The following is a 13849-nucleotide window of genomic DNA, read 5'->3' as shown; positions in this document are numbered from 1 at the left end:
TGACGGCAGCACTGGATCCCTTGTGATGAGCCGTAAAACAGCCACGGGGCTGAAGAAGTGGGACCGAAATGAGCCCCAGCCTGGCTGCGTGTGAGTGAGCGCCAGCCCCCGGGATGTGCGCTGAGTTACACAGCCGCCGGGAAACACACAGCGTCCCGATGGAGAGGCCCTGCGGTGGCTTGCCGGGCGCCGGGCGGGAGCGCGGCGCAGAAGGAAAAGCTCCCGCTGTGTAAAGAGGGTTGCAAGTCCCTCCCCTCCTGTGGGGAGCGAGGCCGAGGCCGACAGAAAGAGAAACAGCCCCGGAGCAGCAGCCTGCTGGGGCGCTGGCTGTCTCGGGGATCCAGGCTGCCACAGGACTGCGGCAGGCGGGCGCAGCTCCCCCGCGCCCGGGCAGGCCGCTCCCGGGGACCCCGCGCAGGAGGTAAGGGGCGTGGGAGAAGGGAGGCAGAGGAAAAAGCCCCAGAGCGGGGCGGGAGGGGATCTGTAAAGGGCTCTGTTCTAAGCCCAGTGGTTCTCGCTGCCGTCTCTCTGCCTTGCTCCTCTTTCTCAGTCCAGTCTTCCCCAGGCTAGCCCCACACCCCCGACCTCTGCCCAGAGGCTGAGTCTTATGCCAGCCCCCCTTCCCCCCCGCTACTCAGACTATCATCTCGCCTCCTCCAGACTGGCTCCTCATCGCCCCCTGCTACCCAGAGCGGCATGTCCCCCAGCTCCTCACCCAGTCCCGATGCCCCCCAGACCTGCATTTCACCCTCCCTGCCCCTGCACAGACTAGCATCTTGCCACATCCCACAGGGCTAGTCCAGCAGACACAAATCAGGAGCGTTTAGTGATTAACTGGGGCCTCTGGGTTCAGTGTGCCACCATCTCCCCCTCAGCTACCCCAATTTCTTGTGCCATACCTGCCGGGGGAGGGGAGAGTCCTTCCTGTTGGACTGGGAGGGCGAATGGGTGACTTGGCTTGTATCTGGTGTGTGTACAGAGGGAGTTGGAGGAAGAGTGGATGAAGGCGTCCCAGAGCCAGGGGAAACTACTTTGTTCTGGGGTGTATAAAGAGGGAGGTAGCCTGGGAGTCCGGGGGACTTTACATTGTCACCAAAACTCTGCACGAAGCAGCTTGTACCCTACCCCACCTGGCACTGGCATGTGGACAGTTTACATGCAGTTACTGAGGAAGCAACTGTAGGTAGAAACAGGGGCTAAAGTGTCAGCTGGATTTACAGCTGTTATAATATTATTTGTATTACCATAGTACCTTTGCACATCACTCAGGGATCAGGACCCTGTTGTGCGAGGCACTATACAAACACAGAACAAAAATACGAGCTTCCAATCTAAGTTCCAGACAAGAGACAGCTGATGGATGTAAACTGACAGGGGGGAAAACACAAGGAAACAATGAGACAATACTGGTCAGCATGATAAACAGTGGTGTCAGCAGGTCAGCTGCCTAGCCATTGTCAGATTTCAGTAGACATCAGGGCAAAAGAGAGTTTTAAGGAGCAATTTGAAGGAGTGTAATGATGTAGCTTTATGGCTGTGGTGGCAGATCCTCAGTAGAGCTAGGCTGATTTACACCAGCTCAGAATCTGGCCCTCTGTTGTGTCTTATTAACATTGAAACCAAAAAGAAAAGGAGTACTTGTGGCACCTTAGAGACTAACAAATTTATTTGAGCATAAGCTTTCGTGAGCTACAGCTCACTTCATCAGATGCATTCAGTGGAAAATACTGAATTTTTAGGTATTTTTCTATTAAAGAGGCATTAATGTAAGTAACCCTTGTGCCAAAGGGGGAGTTATATTTTGTTACACTGTAAAGAAGGGTGAGGGGCAGAAACTGCTTCCAAGGGGCAGAAAGATCCTTTCCAAGTAAACGTATCCAACTGGGAATTACACGTTTAATTCCTGGCTCTGGCAAACATTTACAGTATGACCCTGGGCAAGTCACAGCCTTTCGAAGCCCCATATTCCCATCTGTACAATCTTGCTTTTCCTTGTGGAGTTTGATGCTACAGTGACGGCTGCTAAAGACATATGCAGGCTTAATTTAGTCACTTTGTGTAAGATGTTTTCAAACATCAGCTAGAAGTTGCTATAGAAGTGCAAAGTCTTACTGTCTACCAGACTTGGTGCCTAGAGCAGCCCTTTTGTATTTCGCTCAATTGTGCATGGCCCCCACAATACGAAAGCCTTTGGCGTAAGGACATTCTGTGTCATCAGGCTCCCTCAGTCTTATTCACCACTTATCCATGAGTAAATATTTAATCTCTCTGACTAAACTCTTCCTCTCTGTCAGCCTTCCTAATAATACAACATCCTGAGTGGAGGTTATGGACAGGGCCAAGGTCAGAAAAACTAACAGAGTTTGATTAAAGATATTAACTTTCCAATCCTACCCCCCCTAAAGTGTGAGAGGTTTCCAGTTACTGGAGTGGGGAGGAGGCTGTTCACAGGTTAATTTGCACGGACGTCTCTTACCTTAGCCCCACATTTACATTTATCTTTTATATATGCAATCCTAACTCAGGCCTGACATTAGCAGTGCTGACTCATGACAGGCTGTAATAAAGTGCAGCATGCATTCTTATACACAGTTTCAAAATGAAATTCTTGTTTCCAGCTTCCTTTGCTGCAGCTGTTTTGCATCCTACACTTTAGGTGGATCACATGCTTTAAAGATCTCACGGACTGGGGAACTCATTCATCCATGTAACAGACTTTGGAGCAAGTTAATGTTGTGCCTGGGCCAGTCACAGACACTAAATTGCATTGTGCCACTGTAGCCTATGTTTATAAACTTCCTTGTGGTCAGGGTCACTCACTAATATTGATGATTGTCCCTCTTGTCCATAACAAACTGAGTAGCTGGCATACATCATAGAAATAAACAGGCAAGGGAGCATCTAATGATAATCACATCTAGGGCCTAATCCTGCCACTCTGACATAGATGTAATTCTCACTGGAACCTATGGGAGTTTTATGTATGAGAGAACTACAAGAGGAGGCCTAAAGTGGCCAAGTGAAGCCAGACCCTCAGCTGATTCAGCTCCACTGGTCAGTGCTGATTCACTCTAGCTTTGGATCTAGCCCTTGGGAGTTTAGAAATGAATAGTTACCGTCATATATGTATTGAATACATAAAGGAGAGGCCTCCCTGACTTCTCTCTGCTTCTTTCAACTGAGCTCTTGTGACCATTTCCCTGAGGCCCTCCATATGGATGGGCAGTGGTTTGCCACCACTGAAATTGCAGGAGTGGTTAACATGGAAAATTATGTGATAAGCAGCATTCTGGTTCCTCCTGTGTCTGATGCCAATTGACATTCCTCCCCACTTTTCCCCAACTCTCTCCTTTCTGCACTTACTCCACTAATTCCTCTTCTTACCCCTCTGCATGGCATTTAGCTGCAGACATGTTGCCCTATATTATACATCTGTACACTCACTATTCCTCCTAACTTCAGACCCACATGTAATAGTGGCAAGAGAGCATTAAACTAGGAGATGCCTATAATAAAGTGTCACTTCAGTCAAACATTACCAAAGAAAGGCCCTTGTCAGCATAATGCAAAGTGTAGCACCTTAAAATACACTGAAAGGAAGCAGTGCTGATCAAATCAAGGTCGGGGTGGTTGTTTTTTTGCTCACTTACTTCCTTTAACTATGTATCTCCTCCTCTGCAGTGCCACAAACTTACTCTCCTTTTACTTAAGTATCAACATGATTGGTTCACATACAGAAAACCCCTTGCAAACAACGCTTGAAGTTTATCTGCTTATTACCATTTCCTTTGACTAGTAACTAATATTTTGGTATGTTGCTGTTGTGCATAGTTTGTTATTTTTTTGAAAGCTAGAAGACATTCTTCATAGCGCATTTATACAGTGCAGTTTTTATGGTATGCCCATGTATATGATCCAAGGAAGAGTTAGAGTTGGGGGCTCATCTACCTTCAGATACATCTCACACATTGTGTATGCCCTGAGCACACGCACATAAGTGGCAGGATATACTGAAACAAAGTACAGTATTGGGCCTTTACTGTCTGAAGCAGCAGCTAAGGGACCACAGTACCATTCCCACATCACACAGAGTCTTTCTGGGGAAATCAGTTAGAAATAATTGCTCCTCAGATTAATTTAACTGGCTACAGCATTGGGAATTTAGTCTCTCTGCCTCAGTTTCTCCATCTATAAAATAGGATTAATATGTAACACATTTGCAAGGAGTGCAGGGGTGCTTAGAAAGAAAGGTTCAAAGAAGTAGTATGATGATAATGAAACAGACTGATGCTCACAAATGCCACTAAAGTTAAGGATTTCCAGTCCCCCATTTTATTACTAACTCTGCCACAGAAAGGTGTTGGAAGATGACATGAGGGTTTTTCCTGTGGGATTCAGGCTGATTGGGAAGCTCCCCCCAACGTACTGTGACCACTGAAGTACTACCATCATCTTTCAGTGTTTAACTCTGCCCTCCAGATAGACACCTACAATTCCCCAGGGCATCACCAGGAGTTGCTTGGGTAGATGTTATAGCACAATTGCGCCCTTCCTCCTAAAAGTAGGGTTCTGGCAACTACAGCTCCCTGCCACCACAAAGGGAACTGGCTGGCCTGGCAAGGGCAGCGGTGGTGGTGGGACCTGGGGAAGGTGCGCGCCCGGCTCTTCTGCCATGACTACACCCGGGGCGCCAGCCGATGGAGGGATGCAGCGATAGGACAGTTGGAACGGGAGGTCTTAGAGCTGGAGAGGCGTCTGGCCGCCAGCCCCAAGGATCCATCCCTCTCCAGGGCATGCCGGAAGAAGCAGAAGGAGCTCCGGGCCCTTGAGGACTATCGGGCCCGGGGTGCCTTTGTTCGATCCCGCATCCGCCTCCTTCGGGAGATGGATCGTGACTCCCGCTTCTTTTACACCTTGGAGAAAAAGAGGAGGGCCAAGAAGCACGTCACTTGCCTCCTAGCAGAGGACAGCACGCCCCTCACGGATCCGGCGGAGATGTGCGGGAGGGCCAGGGCCTTTTATGCAGGCCTCTTCTCCCCAGATCTGACCGATCCTAACACTTGCAGAGTGCTCTGGGACGAACTCCCAATGGTCAGCGCGGGCGACCGAGACCAGTTAGAGCTGCCTCTCACTGTGGCCAAGTTCTCGGAAGCCCTCCACCGCATGCCCACCAATAAATCTCTGGGCATGGACAGGCTGACTGTGGAGTTCTACCATGTGTTCTGAGACCTCCTCGGCCCAGACCTAGTCACCGTCTGGGCCGAGTCTTTGCAGAGCAGGGTCCTCCCTCTTTCATGCAGGTGAGCCGTGCTCGCCTTATTGCCGAAGAAGGGGGACCTCCACAATTTACGAAATTGGCATCCCGTCTCGCTCCTCAGCATGGACAACAAGGTTGTAGCGAAAGCCATCTCGCTGTGGCTAGGATCCGTGCTGGCGGACGTGATCCACCCAGACCAGACCTACACCATCCCGGGCCACACCATCTTCGACAACCTGTATCTGGTCTGGGACCTCTTGGAACTCGGGTGTAGGGACGGTCTGTCGTTCGCACTCCTGTCCCTGGATCAGGAGAAGGCGTTCGACAGGGTGGATCACAGGTATCTCCTGAGCACTCTGCGAGTGTTTGGCTTCAGACCCCAGTTTGTGGGTTTTCTCCAGGTGCTGTATGCTTTCGCAGAGTGTCTGGTCAGGCTCAACTGGACCCTGGTCAGCTTCGGAGTATGGCAGTGGTGCCCCTTCTTGGGCCATCTGTACGCTCTGGCGATCGAGCCCTTCCTCTGTCTCCTCCGTAGGAGGTTGACGGGGTTGGTGCTGCGGGAGCCGGAGCTGCAGCTGGTCCTGTTGGTGTACGCCGACAATGTGCTCCTCGTGGTCCAGGACCCGGGCGACTTGGCGCTGGTGGAGGCTTGCCAGGCCATTTACTCGGCAGCCTCATCTGCCAGGGTCAACTGGGTCAAGAGCTCTGGCTTGGTGGTAGGGGACTGGTGGCAGGCAAGCTCCCTCCCACCCACGCTTCAGGCCATCCGGTGGAGTGCAGGTCCACTGCTCTATCTTGGCATTTACCTTTCTGCCACGCATCCATCTCCCCCGGAGAACTGGCACGGTTTAGAGGGCAGGGTGGTAGAGTGGCTCCGGAGATGGATGGGACTACTCTGGTGTCTCTCCCTTTGAGGGAGGGCACTGGTGCTTAATCAACTAGTCCTGTCCATGCTCTGGTCCCAGCTCAACACTCTGGTCCCAGCCCCGGGTTTCCTAGGCAACCTCTGGACATTGATTCTGGAATTCTTCTAGTCAGGGCTGCACTGGGTCTCTGCAGGGGTTCTCCATCTACCCTGGAGGAGGGAGGGCAGGGCCTGAAGTGTCTCCGCACTCAGGTCCATGTCTTCCGCCTCCAGGCCCTGCAGAGGCTCCTTTATGGTGCAGGTAGTCTGGCGTTGAGAGTACTGGCGCACGCCTTCCTGCGCCGCTTCCGAGGGCTCTGATATGACCGGCAGCTCCTTTATCTCCATCCGAGAGGTCTTCCGCAAGACCTCTCCGGGCTGCCGGTCTTCTACCAGGACCTCGTCTGGACTTGGAAACTGTTCACAGTGACCAGGTCCATGGCGGCCTCCGTGGGGGAAGAGCTCCTCGCGGATCCCCTGCTACACAACCCCCAGCTCCGTGTGCAGGTGGCGGAGTCCCCTCAGTGCACCAGAGGTTGGTCCTGGCAGAAGTCACTAGAGTCAGAGACCTCCGGGACTACGACCGGGGAGACTGGCTGGAACCCTTGATGCTAGCTCAGCACATGGGGCTCTCCAGACCTCGTACTCCCCTGCGTGTACTTCAGGAGGTGAGGGCCGCTTTGCCGCTCGCTGCTTGGGTTTACCTCGACCGGATCCTAAGGAGGGGCATGCCCCGCCCACCCTCCACGCCAGGCCCTCCGGACCTTCTTATCGGGCCCCTGCCCCATGGACCCAACCGACCCCCCACCCCTTCACCGTGAGCCAGCTACACGAGCTGCAACCGGTCCATTTCCAGACCACGCCAAGGAAACATCTATACACGCTCGTGCTCCACACCCTTCATGTCCTCACCCTCGCGTCCTGCCCCAAACACAAAGTGGTGGGACCTCCTGCCACCCCTAGAGGGTGAGGAGCCCCGGTGGGCTGGCCTATATTCCACCTTGGTCCCGAGGCCTGCCGGGGATATCAGTTGGTGGTTCCTTCATGGGGCCGTGAGTACGGGCGTGTACTTGGCGCGGTTCACTCCAATCCCGGACACTTGCCCCTTTTGCGGTGTGAGGGAAATCCTGGCGCATGTCTACCTGGAGTCCGCCAGGCTGCAGCCCCTATTCCAGTTCCTCACGAGTATTTTGTTAAGATTTTGGTTGCACTTTTCCCCTCACCTCCTTATCTATGCACTCCCTGTCCTTGGCCCCACTAAGTCACAGGACCTCCTGGTCAACCTCCTCCTGGCCCTGGCTAAAGCGGCCATCTATAAAACCAGGGTGAGGAGGTTGGCCGATGGAGTCTCCTGTGACTGTGGGGCTTATTTCTGATCCTCCGTCCGTTCACGCCTCTGAGCAGAGTTCCTCTGGGCCGTGTCCACTGACTCCCTTGACGCCTTTAAGGAGCAGTGGGCACTGTCCAGGGTTCTCTGCTCGGTGTCCCCGGTCCTTCGTTTGACCCTTTGACCACACTCCTGTCCCTATGGTTCATTAGTTGTCCCCCGTAATTATTTAGTTTTCCAGGTCCTGTGGACCCCCTCTTAGGCTGGGGGGGATCCTTTACTACTTCCTGGATCCCAATAAGACAGCTTCCTACTTTCCCCACCTCTTTTGGAGTCCTAAAAAATACATTTTTCACTTAAGGATTTTTAAAAATTCCTTGTTTTACTAATATCTTGATTAAAATGGAAAGAAGTTTGAAAATCTAGTTTGTTCCATTGCCATTTATGGTAGTTTATTCAAACTAGTGCACACACTACTCAGCTTGAACAAGATTAGACTGTGAGGTTTCACTTTGTGACTCTCATACTCTCGCATGGTGCTGCTGGGTTTAAGTTTCCATCCTAAGAGGGGAATGTTTTTAAGGTCAGGCTTGACAAAGCCCTGGCTGGGAGGATTTAGTTGGAGATTGGTCCTGCTTTGAGCAGGGGGTTGGACTAGATGACCTCCTGAGGTCCCTTCCAACCCTGATATGCTATGATTCTATGTTTAAACATGCTACCCATCCCGCTTAAAACATCTGTGCAAACCTTTCTATTTATAGTCAGGATTGGAATGGAGATGTAGGCTAGTGTCCAGGCACAGGAATTTTTGGAGTTTACTCCAGCTCCAACACCAACTTCCTTTGTAGCCGTGGTTAAAGGTGCAGAAAGAAATTTGAAAATAGAAATCTTTAGTACCAAATTTATTATATACATATATATTTTTATAAATTGAAATTAGCATCTATTTAACTATCTGTGGTTTCATTGTAAACTTTTGTTTTTAAGGTCATCCAGAAGGAAGATAAAGAATAGAGTCTACTGGCACATTTAATTATCTTTATGAAATTTCAAAGAAAGGCTTACAATTATTATGTCCAAAAATACATGTACCCTTTTCTGGCAAGGCTACAATTTCACATATTAATTTTGGTTTGCTCAGTTCCCGTCTGGGAAAGAAAAATGTAACTAGGTAGTTCCTAGTCAATTTGAAAGCTGTGGGTAGCTTATTAGTGCCAATTTGCATTCAACTTATTTTTCACTAAGGTCAGCTACAAAAACTAATTATTAATGTGAGAGTCTTGCTAAGACTAGAATTATTGTCAATGGCTTTACTCATTTCAGTGTCCAGTTTAACCAGCAGTTTGCAACATTCATAAGTCAGTGGTGTAAAAAAAGAGGTTATAGGTTCAACTCTGGAGCTTACTCGGTACGTGGATATATCAAAGATACTCAACTCACAGTGCTTCTAAAGTCAAACTTCTCTTCAGTCACCAGTTAGAATCTTTACTATAAGTTATGGAGAGTTGGTTTTTCATTATTTTTAAATCTACCTATGGCTTAACCCATAGGACAATGAGCACATGTTCATCCTCACCACTTGGGCCTGAGGGATTTTGTGCCAGGTCCCTCTTCTCCTTGGCAAAGGGCCCCTATGTCCTCCTTCCTGAGATTGCTCTCCTCCTACAGTCCTGCTGAGGAGCTCACATGGCTGTGCATGCTCTGTAATAGCAGTGCATACCAACTCCCCAGTTGGCAGCAGCTCCCAGCTTCTGGAAGTAGTTGGGAACCTGAAGCAAAAGGGGACGGTACGTGACAGAGAGTGAGGGTAGAATGTGGAAGGTTCCTAAAAAAAACCAGAAGTGGTAGCAGGTGGGAGAAAGGGACTTACAGCAGGCATGAAACCAGACCCAGTTCCTCCCTATCTAAACAACCCCACATCAGCAGCAAGAAACCCAGGACATTTGTTAGTTAGACCCTGTGTGACATACGGAGAGCAGCTAATTTTCAAAGGGTTAAAACAGCAAAACTAGGAGAGATTTTCCTCTATGTCAGAGTCCTGGCACCACACAGCCATGAAAACTTCCAGCATTTTAGCATGTTAGTGCTGACCAGAGATAAGGAGGTCATACCATTAGTTCCACTGCCATACACTGTCTCCTTGCCTGCATGGTAGGCAAAAGATAGATCACAACCTTGCTATTTATGCATTGCTTTACATGCTTTGCTCCTTTTCCTCAAACTCCATGCCACCAGTATACCAGTATCACGGAAGAATAGCTACTTCAGTAGAGGAAAAGTTTAAAATTCCTTCATGGCATAAAGTATTAGTGACCCAAAGTTTTCCTGGGTAACTACCCACTCACCTCTTTTTCACATGGTTAGGTTTAAGATTTTCAAAGCACTTCTCAGTTTGCTTTGGGTTTATTCTTTTAAAAATAGGCATTAGTATCATCCTAGATAAGATATTTTCTCAAAATTATGAATGACTTACACCCTGGTTGGCAGAAAAATATAGTTACATCCATGCTACTAAAATATATATAGTATTTCTCATTTAATAACTTCCCCTTTTATCATTAAAGGGAAAGCAGCTTTAAAAACAAAAAACAAACAAAAAATACACAGTAGCACCTACCTCTGCTACAGTTTGATAAGATAAAAGGAAAATATATTTCCCTTGTCAGTTTCATGTTGTGGATTTAACAACATGTACTGAAGACAACTTTATGATTTCCTTTAGTCTTTAAGCTATTTAAGGTTATAAGCCACAAAAATTGTCAGGGAGAGCAAAGTGAAGATACTTTTAACTCCGTTTGAAATTCACTAGATTTCAACTTGGTAAAGTGGGAGCGGAGTTCACTCTGCCACCTACTTTTAAAGTACGCTTTTGTTCAGCTGGATTCCCTCACCATCTACTGATGCATTAACCCCTATCAGCAGGGAGCTAAGCCTAAACTCAACTTTCCAACCATACCAGTATTGAAGAACTGCAACTCAAGTTCCACAACAGCGATAGCACTGTGTTGCCAGTATTCCACTCTAATCACATGATCCATGTGTGAAACTTGTATTGCAAGTGATAATGAATATGTGAGAGGCGGCATGGGGCAGTTCTGAAGCACTAGCCTAGAACTCAGGCCTCCTGGGTCTAATTCCCTGCTCTGTAACAGACTTCTTTTGTGACGATAGGAAAGACCCTTAGTCCTTCTGTGCCTCAGTTTCCCTTCCGTAAAATGCGTATGCTCATACTTCTCCCACCTTGCTGCAGAGCTGAGGATAAATAAAGATGCCCAGACACTACGGTAATGGACATGTAAGTGCTTTAGGTCACAAGCATGCACGTTATTCAGTTTAAGGCCTTATCCACACTAGAAAAGATCTGCTGATTTATTTCTACTTCCTAGTAACAAGGCCAGTTCCTACCAGTCCCCAAACAAAATAAGCTATACCAGCAAAAGCCCTTGTTTGACTGCATAGTTATGTCCGATTTTTTTTCTCCACACTAAGCGACACAGCTATACCAGCAAAACTCTTCAGTATAGAAAAGGCCTTCACCCCTCTAAAGAGAGGATTTAACTTTCTGAGCTCCTTAGGGCAAAATGCCTAGCACATAAGTAGCACTACCATAAACAATAAATCCACAAGATGTAATAGACACTATGCAGCAAAACAACAACAATAAAGACAACAGGAAATATACTTGTGACCATGATGAAGACAGAATATACCTAGCCAGGTGCCTGAAAATCCACAGAAAAAATTAATAATGAACCATTTAAAATGTAGTTTGGTTTAAATTATTGGTTAAATGCCTGTTCCAGTTCAAAACTGAAACAATAACATTCAATTTTATTACTTTAGGGCAGGAGAAAACAAATACTACAGGGAAAGACAGCTCAGGTCTTGCTTTAAAGAAATCAAATGAATGCTCTAAGAAAAGTAATTTCAGCTTTATTAAAAGTGAGAAAGTCATGAGGACTATGTTAGGTATTGCTGCTGATTACAATGTTAGCATAACTAGCGAAGTTGAATTCTGAAAACAGAACTATCCCTATTGATTTATTTTTGAAAGAGTGACTATTGTGAGAGACAAGCCCCTTGACAAGGCAAAAGTATAAAACCTGTATCTCTTCCAACACCACATTTGAGCAACAAAATTTAAATCTTCAGTTGCCCTCTACATTGTTTTCCTGGCTAGGAGAGCATTTGTTCATTAGTTCCTTCTAGATGGCCCTCTGATGGTGACAACAGAACAACACCGTTCTGCCTGTTTTGCTAATGGTCTTTGCAGCAGGAGGGTACAATGTCACAGAGGAGACAGAGGCTTGCAGAGAGCTTAGTAGCCCATCTGGCCAGAAGTCCCTTCCTACAGGAAGTGGGTGGTATTGGGCTCAGCCCATCTGAGCCAGGAGTCCCTTCACAGGGAGGTGGTAGGAAGCAGGCATGGTGGCACAACTGAGCCAATAGCCCCTTTGCAGAGGAGGTGGGTGGTACTGGGGCTCAGCCCATGTGGGCTATGAATCTCTTCCCAGAGGAGGTGGGTAGTATCAGACAAGGCCCATCTGAGCCAGGAATCCCTTCGCAGGGGGAGGTGGTACACAGAACAACTGGGCCAGGGCAGCACATGCAGGTCAAGCCCCACTCCCAGTGGCATGGAGGAGCAGCATATCTGGGTCCAGAGTCTCTTCCCAGGCTGGTGGAGCCTATTAGCCAGCAGGGCCCCTGCTCTCCTAACAGGCCAGGTCGAAGTCATCCCTCTCCTGGTTGTAGTTCAGCACGTGTTGGCGGATGCGGGAGGAATCGGTCCAGGTGATGAAATCCTCCATGGCCCGGCTCACCAGGCAGGCGGGGTCGGTCACCACCTCGGGCCCCACCCGCACGTGCCCCTGCTCGATGAAGGTGATGGCGTCGCGCAGCCTCTGGGCCATGCGGAGCCGCAGCAGCAGGCAGGGCAGGCGGCGGCGGCAGAAGGCGCTGGCCGAGACCCGCTCGCACTGCTCCAGCGAGTGCTTGGAGCTCACCAGCCCCAGCCCGTAGAGCTTCTCCAGCAGCGCGGCGGTGCAGCGGGCCCGGAAGGCGGCGTCGGCCTCGCCCAGGTCGCGGATGCGGCGCGCCAGCTCCCGCACGGCCCGGCTGAGCTGGTTGTAGCGGGTGTAGTCCTCGCGGCGCTGCAGGCGGTAGCGCCGCAGCACCCGCAGCTCGGCCAGGTTCCCCGAGGCCGCTTCCCAGCTCACCAGGTCCAGCCGCTTCAGCAGCTTCTGCTCGTGGAACTTCAGCTTCCGCACCATCCTGCCGCGCGGTGCGGGGCCGCGGGCAGCCGGGCGCGGGACGGGGGGGTGGGGGCGGCGCGCGGGAGCTGCCTGTCACGTGCAAGCGGGCGCGGGACCCCGGCGCAGTCACAGCCCCGGGCGGGGGGAAACCGGAACTGCCGGCGCGCGGCGCTGGGAGCGGAAGCCCGCTGCCCTTCGCTCTCATTGGCCAGAAGGAGGGGCCGCCCACCCGTCACATATTTCGACGGGCGGGGCGGGCAGCGGCGCGCGGGGCGGTACAGAGGGGCGGGGAGCCAGGGGGTGCGCGTGGTCTCCGCTGGCGGCGGCGGCGGCGCTGCTCGTGTCTGCGGGCCCGAGCCGTGGTTACTCTCTCAGCCTCTCGGGCGGATCTCCGGAGCCCTTTGGGAGCGCGGGGACAGCATTTCTGGAGCCGCCCCAGTTCAGACAGTTGCGTGTGGAAGGCAAAAGGCCACCCCGCCACCCTGACAGCAGGGTGGAAAGGGCGTGGGGTGTTTTGCAAGGTCCCAGCAAGTTACGGGACCCGCCGTTCAGCTAGTGCGGTATCTAGAAACATGTAACAGAATTCAAGCAGAGAAAAGCATTTCTTAACCAGGAAAATTTAAGAGATTCAAAATACAAGTGTCTTCCCTAGGGTTGGGTTTCAGTTTTCCGAATTATATTTGTTTGGCACGAATAACTTCTTGAATATTGCAATCAGCCTGTCCTGCTTTATTCTTTGCTACCCTGCTTCCTTTTCTGTTTAGGGGTATGCATGTCTTTTGTGACTCAAGTAGCCTCTTTGCTGAGTCTTAAGTGTAACAGTTTAAAGTGTCTCAATGTCTCTGAGAGAACAGACTTTGCGCTGCTGTCATGCTTTTCGTACAAGGCTCTTACACAACCTTACAAATAATGAACAAAGCCTCACACACCCCTGTGAGCTAGGGAAGTATTCTTCCCATTTTTCAGGCAGGGGACTGAGGGCTTGTCTGTTCTTAAAACGCTACATTGGCACAGCTGCACTGCTGTAGCCTTTCAGTGTAGACACTACCTATGCCGACAGGAGGGGCTCACCCATTGGTGTAGATAGTCCACCTCCCCAAGAATTGTTC

At 50.0% G+C, this 13849-nt stretch overlaps 2 protein-coding genes across 3 annotated transcripts in view; one reads left to right on the top strand and one right to left on the bottom strand.

Moving 5' to 3' along the window:
* The first annotated feature begins 330 nt into the window (after window positions 1-330).
* PLA2G7 (phospholipase A2 group VII) overlaps window positions 331-13849 on the top strand; it is a 30940-nt gene continuing 17421 nt past the window's right edge. The window contains exon 1 of one of the 2 annotated variants that reach the window (XM_073335799.1): window positions 331-421. The gene's annotated coding sequence lies outside the window, so the exon portion shown is untranslated. The remainder of the gene's footprint in view (window positions 422-13849) is intronic. The other variant, XM_073335800.1, reaches the window with a different exon arrangement.
* On the bottom strand, window positions 11406-12927 carry IMP3 (IMP U3 small nucleolar ribonucleoprotein 3). Its single transcript, XM_073335803.1, has one exon. The coding sequence runs from the start codon at window positions 12756-12758 to the stop codon at window positions 12201-12203; it is 558 nt and encodes a 185-aa protein (XP_073191904.1). The 5' UTR covers window positions 12759-12927; the 3' UTR covers window positions 11406-12200.

The sequence above is a fragment of the Lepidochelys kempii genome, chromosome 3, assembly GCF_965140265.1.
Source record: "Lepidochelys kempii isolate rLepKem1 chromosome 3, rLepKem1.hap2, whole genome shotgun sequence".
Taxonomy (NCBI): Eukaryota; Metazoa; Chordata; order Testudines; family Cheloniidae; genus Lepidochelys; species Lepidochelys kempii.
Note: the sequence above shows the minus strand (reverse complement) of the source record. Positions and strands in the feature narration are given on the sequence as shown.